The sequence below is a fragment of the Nicotiana attenuata genome, chromosome 12 (genome assembly GCF_001879085.1).
Source record: "Nicotiana attenuata strain UT chromosome 12, NIATTr2, whole genome shotgun sequence".
In the NCBI taxonomy this organism is placed as follows: domain Eukaryota; kingdom Viridiplantae; phylum Streptophyta; class Magnoliopsida; order Solanales; family Solanaceae; genus Nicotiana; species Nicotiana attenuata.
Genome location: NC_032000.1, coordinates 32,165,610 through 32,175,675, shown reverse-complemented (window position 1 = coordinate 32,175,675; position 10,066 = coordinate 32,165,610). Strand labels below are relative to the sequence as shown.

The following is a 10,066-nucleotide window of genomic DNA, read 5'->3' as shown; positions in this document are numbered from 1 at the left end:
ATGATTGGTTGTCTATGACAATGACATAACAACTTCTTGATTTGCCTTAGAGAAAAATTCAACTTTAGCATCCGTGGAGTGATGAACAACCCATTTCTTGGACAACTAACCTATCTAAATTTGAGGGTTTTTAAGGAAGACCCTCAAGTATTGTGAAAATTGAGTTGTCAAAAATAACAAATGTAACAGTTGCTTTTGCACTTATTCTTTCCTCTTGTTGATATATCATAAGTTGATCATTTGATTCTAGCTCTAGGAACATAAATCATCTCACAAGACTCGTAATAGGTTATAGTTCAGTTGTGCAAAATAAGAAAAAATAACTCCTGCCTCTTAAATTAATAAAGATCATTACTTTTATGGATGAAACTTGAGATAGTTACTTCTTCTGAAAGAGTAAGAAGGAATTACTAAAGTTGAACCTTTATCCTCCAAGTGGTTTAGATCTTAAACTAGCTCTAAAGGAAAGTCTTGTTTGCTTACTTGGGCCTCTCATCAATCGATAAAAGGACGACCCAATACACAAAGCATCTCATGTTCACACGGGATGCAGAGAAGGACCGGATGCAAAAGGATGTGATGTACGCAGTCCACTTTGATGCAAGTGCCAATGGCTTTCTCGAACCCATAAGTCATATGAAGATAACTTTACCGTAGCTCCAAGGCTCCGCCTCTCATCAGTCAGAATTTACAACTTATACTCCATATAAACACTAATAGCCAAAAAAGCTTTGACCATTCACAAATTGGAAGAATAGTGATTCTATTTCTTATGGAATCTTGATTTTCATGAGTATCAAGATTCCATTTTAGTAACTGGCTTGCAGTTTACAAAAAGTCTCACGAAGTAACAGATAATATAATCACATCAATACTAGTTAGTTTTCAGGGTATAACTGGAAACATTCTAAAAACTTCAAGGCTCAATATTTCTTCCTTCAGCATACAGTTTGTTGCACAAAATGTATTCTCTATTTGAAAAAAGGAAAAAGATAGTGTGGGGCTGAGTCTATAGACTATATACCTGTTGTTCAAGGTGTTATCCACATAGCAAAAGATCCGCTCTCCAACCACTCAATTATCTTTAAACTGAATGCTACATTACATGTATCACTTGCTCAAACTATGGCATCAAATGCATCATAGTGGTATTAAGTAATTGCATTTTCAGTAAGTTGAGGAACTGTAACAGGGGACAAGACATAAGCAAACAACAACAACAACGTACCCAGTGTAGTCCCATAAGTGGGGTCTGGGGAGGATAGTGCGTACGCAGCCTCACCCCTACCTTTAAGCAGGTAGAAAGGCTGTTTCCGATAGACCTTCAGCTCAAAGCTAGCATGCATAATCACAATAGTATAGAGGAATACATGCCAGATGGTCCTCGATCAGGTGGTAGAGATAAGTTTGAAGTAGCTTATTGTCCCTCATGTCCAGTCTATACCAGTTATTTATGACCATCCGGGATGCTCCTCGATCAGGTGGCAGAGATACCATACTTATGACCCTAGTCGTACTGCCTCATTTACTAGTTTGGAGACAAGATAGACTGTAATTGGCAATTAGATGAAACGTCTTACAGTTGTCCATTTGCGGGGCCATGAGAGATGTGTAATCCAGTGGACGAGAAAAATCCAGACCACAAAAGGTCTTCTTTGACTACTCTCCGAAATCCAGGCCATAAAAGGTTTTCTTTGACTACTGTCCTCAGCTTATAGACATGAAAGAAGTTGAGTATTCTTTTGGGCCTATAGTAAAATCCCAACATCATTTCGATTCAGGTGCCGAATGATTATAAGAAGTAGACTTTTCAAAAGTATTGGCTTCTCTTAAATACCCGAAAATTCTTTCTTGCAAGAACTTGCCTTCAGAATCACAGATATTCAATGATGTTTGTTCAGCCTCAGAGTTACTCTAAAAGTACATGGCATAAGCTAGGAACTCTGTGCACCATAGCGCCTCTGCCTTTGCTGGAAGGAACATAAAGCCTCCAAAAATTCAGTTTCTCCAAAGTCAGGCCAATGTGAATGTGAAAAGAACAGTTCAGTGTAGGCCAATTGCCAGAGTAAGAAATTGCTAAGTCTCTGCTCCCCACTAGTCCTTATAAGTAAATCAGGACACGGAAAACCAGTACAGTTTGTTTGTAACTCCTGCTCTACTAGGAAACCATCTACGTCTTTGGGTTCGATAATGCCATCCTTCACTTTTTGAGCAATGTTTTGACAAGCTTGTACAACATCATACTGTCCACTGTAGTTGACTGCAACTACGAGGTGAAGCCGTGAATTTTCCTTAGTAGTCTTTACAGCCTTATCTATTAAGTCCTGTAATGACTTGGGGAGCTTACTGGAGTCTCCAATTATAGACATCCGAATCCCTGCTCTGTAGAAATATAATTAATCATATAAGGAAACCCTGTAGACTATATAAAGTCAATCATAACAACTCAAAGTTAAAGCTCTAAGTAGGAAAAGAAGAAAGGGCATGCAAGCATGTGTATTTGGACAGGTGAAAATTGGAATTTGTACTATGAACTGATGAAGTTGCAACTACAAACATAAAGAGTCTATTAAGTCAAAGTTTGTGATCAACTGGTGTTAACACGTTAAGCATTCATCTTGACAGTAATTTCAACTAATTAATGATATTAGTGAAGCAATTATCTTAACATTGGGTTTTTGGCGACTTCAACAAATTAATGACCTTAGCACACAACATGCGTTACTAAAGCCATAGCCTTATAAACCATGTTTTATGTACTAAAAGGTCATTTGGTTCACAGTCTATTTACACAAAAGTTATAATACAACGAAACCGTGTGGTGAATAATAATGTAGGAATTGTTATATGGTGAAAATAAAAACAAAGATGTTATGCCGGAATTATCTACTAATCTACTTTAAGGGAACTTTTGTCTTTAGATACTCTTATATGAGTTATTACTTCTTTTTTTTTTTTTTTCTAATACTCCTTTAGATCTTTCTTAATTAGATAAAACTTAAATAAGCATCTTTGGTAGTATATAATTAATATTATATAGAAGTATATGCTCTAAATAAACTAAATTTTTAAACTGACGGATGAATAAACCCAAATGTATGTTGTTTATAAGCTTTATCTTTCCAATAAAAAAGAGGAATTGAATCTAAATTTGTTGTCATCATATTAAATCTCTATGTAAATGTACCAAGCCTTCACGCGAGCAAATTTACTAGTGTATTAATAGTCCACATTCTATCCCGTATAAAACAATCCACAGATTCTCGCATAAATTATTCTCGCATAAATTATGTTGGTGTTTGTAGACACTGAAATTTTAACATCAAGATAACTACTATATTCAAGACAACTCTCGAAATATTAGGAGTCTATTAGGGTTACTTAGTGGCTACTCCACCCAAAGCCTAATTCATGCCTATAAATAAGGCTACATGTGTCCTTCAAAGATGATCTCAACAATTTCATAAACGCTCGGAATATGCACAAAGAGATCAAATATGAGATTTCCGAAATTCCATGAAACTCTTGGAATATTCATTAAGAGATCAAAGACATGTCAAATATATCTTGCTTAAAGTCTTACGTTCGAGTAAGGCCCTCGAATCACGTAGAATAAATCGGACGGAAGAATCAAGGGATAAACAGAGTTGTAACCTACAACGTTTATCAATAAAATCCTTTTTCTTTATAGTTGTTTGTGATTGCAGTTTTATTTTTCTGCACAAATTCATTGCAAACAGTGTTAATAAGCTAGAATTTAGTATATCAACCCAAATGTTTGATTAGTTAAGTAGAATTGTATATCGAAAATAACTAATCAGTTATGCAAGATTACACTAGTGATGCTGAGTTTTAATGCTACAAACCAAACAATGAATTAGTTAGTATAATACGGAAATTTATGTCAGCATTAGAGTTTAATATACCTCACAAAATCTTCAAGTTCATTTTTTAGCCCTCTTTCGAACAAGCCCATCAAAAAATCAACTTCCATCTACAACACAAGAGAATTTTTTTACAGCAAACACAAAATAAAACCAAATATCATTAACCCCAAGACTTAAAAAAGGAACTCAAAGACTTTACCTTTGGACGGAACCAATTTTGGGAGGAAAAAGCAAAGACAGTAAGAACACTAATTCTCCAATCGCAACACAGCTGAACAAGATTCTTAAGTGCTCGAACACCCGCTTCGTAACCTAAGGCAATAGGCAACCCTTTCATTTTAGCCCACCTTCTATTCCCATCCATTATCACCGCAACATGGTTCGGCATTAATTCTTTCCTCAGTGGCGGAGGCAATAAGGCTGCTTTCTCACTGTCGATGTGGCTTGTGGCGGCGTTTTGAGCAAAGGCAAGTGGATTATTAGATAGTCTTGTTGGTAATTTGAGGGAGATTAGAGGGTGGTTAGTTGTTGATTTTGGTTGAGAGCTAAATCTGGTGGGCGAATGGAAGAGTTGCAGGTGATGGAGGGAGAACACCATTTTTGGAGGGAGTTGATTTTCAAGACTCGTGTTGCTGGATAATCAACGAACGGCTGTGAGAAACTCTTGGCTACACTCTCTTTTTTTTCTTTCTCTCGCGGTCTTATACATAATAGTGACTCCTTGTTCCTTTATATTGTTGGAGGCATTGACCTATACAGTCAAACTTCAGTTCCAAATATTTTTGAACGTTATAGAGTATTGTTGTTATCGAAAATATATATTATAACAGAAAATAAAATTTGGTTCCGAAAAAGTTTAACTTTTATAATGAAGTGTTATTATATAAGGATGTTGTTATAGAGAGGTCTGGCTGTATATTGATTTGTTTTTCATTGATTGATTTGTTTTTCATTGATTGATTTGTTTTTCGTTGAGGTAAGATAGTTTTTTTTTTTTTTTTTGTGTATAGAATATTTAGTATCCTAGTTAGTTGATTCTTTATACAGGATCTTTTATTTTTTTTCCTCCTTAGTTTGATTAATCTGTCACTCATTCATCATTGTTGAAAGATTCCAAAAAAAATTATAGATGAAGCTGATGAACAAATGACCTTTGTATCGGAATAATGAAATATGATTTCTTCATGACTACAAGTCTGGTTTAAGTAGATGATGCATGAACAGTGGAAAGGATATGATTAAAATGATAGGCGTATCGTTATAGGAACTCATATAAGGCTGATTGGAAAAAGGACAGGTAAATATGTTAGCTTGGGACGTTTGGTAATGTTGGTATAGCGTACGCTAGGCATGCGCTCTAAGTAAATATGTTTTTTCCTTTTTTTTCACATTACTTTGGTTCGTTGAGTTGAATTTTGCATTACTTTGATTACGAACTTCACATGTATATATATACCATTTTTCTCAAAGTTGAACTCTATTTTAGTCCTCTTGATTTTTGTTTTGGAAGAGTTTAAGAAAGCAACTGTTAGAACCTAACTGTTTTATATTTTAAAGATTTTTATGTTGTGGTCTGAAGAGTTCTCCAAACATATCTGATTTTATCAACGAAAAAACAAGCAATTTTCACTACTTTTGTGGTCGACAGAGAAGACTTTCCAAATATTCGCACTTGTTGATTAGGCCATACTTCTTTCGGAAGTACTCAGCATCATTAGCTTTGGAACATGTGATACCGAAAGAAAGACGTCAACATACACAAGATGGTAAGAAATGTCCTAGTCCATAGGATCAATATCACTTTGTTTCTTCAATTTCAGCTCAAAATCCTTTGACTAATTGGTTAATCAATATAATTGGTTAATTACCTTGCATTGCGTATCAGAATTGCCCAATCTTTTCGATCCAGCAAAGAGGAGAATTGCTCTCATGTAATTTAATTTGCAATCTAATTGCTTTAATGATAGTAACAAAAATTCAGTTTCTAAGACAAGATTTGTGCAGCCTATATAAGCTTCAGTCCCAACTTTTGTACTGCAGGCTGCAGGGCATGTGATCCTCTGTCAAGTACAAGTATTTTGTTGAGACTATAAGCATGGATTAGTCCTTTTAGTGAATGTAATTTAAGCTGCTCCAAAGTTTGCAAAAAAGCATGGTGAAAAACCTATTGCTGTTGAATGCATGAAAAAATCTGCTTACGCGCTAGAATACCAATACTTCCAACAAGCAACAACCCAAATGAGCCATATCAGGCTCTGCGTTACATGTCGTAAGGGGACTTGACTTACCACTAGACCAGGTAGCTTCATGTGTCCCAGAAGGAACAAAGAAATCCTCGTACACCACCCAAAAAAGGGAGTATTGCAGAACATGCACGAGACCAAAATAATGGAAGAATGACACTTGAAGATATGGCGAAGGATACTAGACGCCTGTGGCCTCACGATGGGGTTAGCCAGCTTTTGAAGGGAGTATCCACAGAACCAAGCACTAAGCTAAACTCAATTCCATCGCTCTTAAAATTCACTGGATTATCTTATACTGCTTCAATGGCACTCGGTTCTTTGAGCTTAATGCAATACACACGGGATCCCAAATGGTTTACTTCAAGACCGGCCTTTTCACATCCTGTGAAAAAGAGTGACTCGTCTTCTTTCCCTATTCTGCGCCTCCAGCTCATTAAGAAAGCAGGCCGAGGCAATGGGCACATATCTGAGCCATGAGTTTTGATAGAGCAGGTTAAGCAACCTGATTAGTGCTGTATAAGATAAATATGCAAGCTTTACAAAATGTACAAAACTTACCCTTTTCTTCACTATTACCTGTTTCATTAACTTTTGGCTTGTAGGATTTCAAGAGAAAGCATAGGGTCTTTACCAAGTTCTCATATTGTTTAACATCTGCAAGTAGCAAATGAACAAGAAAAAGGAGAAAGGGGAAAGGTTAGAGGATACGCATGAGAGATCTGATATGTCAAGACCGCCTAATTCATGTAAACATAAGCCCACTACAGGACGATAGCTAGCCTGAGGTAAATTACTTACATAGTAGGATATCACTTGCGATTATGAGGTCCCAGTCTGGATCAGCTATTGGAAACACATCTCCCCATGAATCTGAGAACAATGATGCAATGTCAATTTATTTCTTCAAAATTTGCTCAAAAAGCATAACTTGTATATTAGACCAGAAGTTACTTGTTTATGGTATATAGTTTTCTTTCTCCCCAGGGGGCATTTTCATCACAGTTAAAAGAAGGGTATAAGGATAAATTTCAAGGGGAAAAGAGCTAACGCCTTATGTGAGGAAGGGCTGGTAAAACGCCGTTTGCCCGACAATTATGTGCTATGTTCTCTTCAATATCTGGATCATCATAGTCCGACGTTGTAATATCCAGTTCAAACGATTTTCTCAAGAAGATGGCCAAAGCTCCAGTCCCACTGTGACAAAAATCAAAAGTTAGCACAAGGACCACCACATATAAGTCTCAAAGGAAGGACAGAGAAAGAGGAAAAGACACCAGTTTAACATTTTCAACTTAAAGAAATTTTTCTCTTCCACTTTCCTCTTTTCAAAATTAGATACACATGAGAGCCAAGAGGACACAAATAAATGCAAATAAATAGAACTCTTTCAGATGATAGAACGACAGATACTAATGAGATTGCAAATTAAATAACAGAAAAGAAGGAAAATCTGGAATAAACATTAACAAAGGTCAAACAACTAACACAGTACAAAATAACTTCACAAATCAGAACCACTAATCATTTCTAAAACATGCATGTACCAAAATTATTCCAACAAAGCAGCTTCTGCTCAAACTGCACAACGTAATTCAATTCTGATTTTCATACTGGGATCCTGCTTCATCTTCAATTGGGCTACTGAAGATATAAGGAGTTGTCTATTCTCCTTATACCAAGAAGTGCTTTTATTAAAGTTCTCTATTACTTTGCAAAACTTAGCATTATAACTATAAGTTGCAAAACTTAGCATTATAACTGAAAGTTTCTTAGATGGAACGATACTTGTGTAAACATTTGCTAAAGACGAAAACACGTCATAGAAAATTGCTAATATGACAGTCTATAATGAGAAACATTATAGAAATGGAAGTGCAAGGTTCCTTTGCACTGTGAAGGCATGAAGTTTAGCAGAGAAAACATTGAAGAACGTCCAATCTTTTAATGAGAGAACAAAACGTTAAATGCTTTAAGGTATTACCTGCCCAGCTCAATTATGCGTCGCCCTCTAAACCAGGACGTATGCTGTGCAAGCCATTCTGCAAACGCAAATGTACCAGGCCAAAGTAAATTAGCATTCAGCTGGTGAAAAGAGAATTCTTGGATGAGCAACTCCTGCGGGGCATGCCAAAGTGTATTAGTTTCCATGCTGAGGAACGCAATGAACAACATACTCAGTACTCATATATCCCTCAGACACATTTATTTTGGCATAAAGACAAAGAAATAGCAGCATTGTGATCAGGGGCGAAACCACCCTTTGCTAAGGGTGGTCCTTTGTCGATATATTACGAAAAATTACATTGTGTATATAAGTAAAATATTGATTTTAGATGTATATAACATAAATATTGAATACCCTTTATCGGGAATATTTTTTCTTCTTTCAAGTCTGAATACGCTTGGAAAATTTTCTGGCTTCGCCACTGATTCTGATAAATCTTGGAAGCTTACCCCATAACTTCTGATAAGTGGAAGATTTGGTCAATTAACTGAATACTGATCTCAAACTGAATTTATTTAGCCAGAAGATGGTATCAATGTACAGTAAAAAATAATAACAAAATCGTATATTCTCCCAGGTAATTGTCCAAGGGAACTATACATAATATTGTAAAGATTCCTTAGACTTATTATTTTACAACTTGCAACCATGATATTCCTTGTAAACCTACAACTAGAGCTGATAAGCAGCATGCAACAAAAATTTTCAATGCATAAAAAGATCACATCTTCTTGTAAATATGCACACAGTAAAAAATGACAAGACGAAATTATTGATTTTACAAATGTACATACATCAAGCTTCACCTGCATTCACTTTATAGAACTAATACACAAACCAAGTAAATCTTCAGAAAGTGGAGAGTCAATCACTAACTATAATGTCAAAATTGATTTTGATTAGTTAATTCTGGTATTAAAATGAGAAGCTTAAAGTTAAATTATTTATAAATATAGAAAGGCGTGTATTTTTTTTGGGGGACAGAGGGAGTAACTGCTACACTATACAATTTCTGGGAACCCAAATTACAGAATCAAGAGCTGAGCACAAAACACAAATAATAATAAACTTGGTTGGGGGTATTTATTGAAAATATGATTAAACTCACCATTCCAGGGAACTGGTGCTTCCTCTCCACATTTTGCTGGGTCTCCGTGTTCTCTTCATCTGCCAAAAAAAAACCCAAATCTCTTTAACTAATATAAAATAAATGCATTTTGAATCCTTTAGGAATATTTTTAGGAAATAGTAAAAGGAGTACCAGAGGAGTTGCCGCCGAAGAGGGAAGAAGGAGAAAACAGAGCAGCATCCATTACTGTGATTGGAAAATTTGGGAAACGAGCAAGACTTGATTATACAATCATTTTTGTTATTATCAGACCTGCCCCTATATTGTCTGTAAATTACAAATTACACCCCCTCTGTTCTTTTATTTTTTGGGGTAAAATTTACTTTACCCCCTTAACCTTTAAGGGTTGCGAAATAATACCCGCTCATATTTTGAATGGGAAAAGGAACCCCTTATGCAATATTTTTTTGGTGAGAATTCCTCTTTTAAAATAATTTTTTCTCTCTCTCTCTATCCTTTCAAAGGTGAAGTATAATATTTTTCATCCAAACCAATACTTGAATTTCGTCTTTCTTGCTTATAAAATTTAAGATATTTTTCTATTATATTGAGGCCATTGTTAAAATATTTGCAACAGAGAAAATATTTTGCATATAAAATTTAAGAAATATGCTAAATGCACATTCACCATGGATGCTTTAGCATTTCAATATGAAGGGAAAAAGATACACTGAAATAGTCAATTCTCTGACATATATATTAGATGAAAGAATTGTTGCTATATTAATTTATTTATGTATTTTCTTTGTATGTTAAAATTATTATACTAAAGCAATCATTAAAGTTTACTTATTTTGAA

At 35.3% G+C, this 10,066-nt stretch overlaps 2 protein-coding genes across 3 annotated transcripts; both read right to left on the bottom strand.

The window, feature by feature from the left end:
* LOC109235528 (dehydrodolichyl diphosphate synthase 2-like) lies at window positions 904-4,586 on the bottom strand. The gene is made up of 3 exons (XM_019401680.1): window positions 4,087-4,586; window positions 3,927-3,994; window positions 904-2,382 (listed from the first exon to the last, which is right to left on the bottom strand). Exons 1-3 carry the CDS (start codon window positions 4,483-4,485, stop codon window positions 1,935-1,937), a joined length of 915 nt encoding a protein of 304 aa, XP_019257225.1. The 5' UTR covers window positions 4,486-4,586; the 3' UTR covers window positions 904-1,934.
* Window positions 5,801-9,471, bottom strand: LOC109235527 (protein-lysine methyltransferase METTL21C). 2 transcript variants are annotated; one of them, XM_019401678.1, is made up of 7 exons: window positions 9,400-9,471; window positions 9,247-9,305; window positions 8,115-8,248; window positions 7,182-7,327; window positions 6,932-7,003; window positions 6,692-6,787; window positions 5,801-6,599 (listed from the first exon to the last, which is right to left on the bottom strand). In XM_019401678.1, exons 1-7 carry the CDS (start codon window positions 9,449-9,451, stop codon window positions 6,424-6,426), a joined length of 735 nt encoding a protein of 244 aa, XP_019257223.1. In that variant the 5' UTR covers window positions 9,452-9,471; the 3' UTR covers window positions 5,801-6,423. The 2 variants fall into 2 exon arrangements, with proteins under 2 accessions (XP_019257223.1, XP_019257224.1); XM_019401679.1 differs by having other exon boundaries at window positions 6,710-6,787.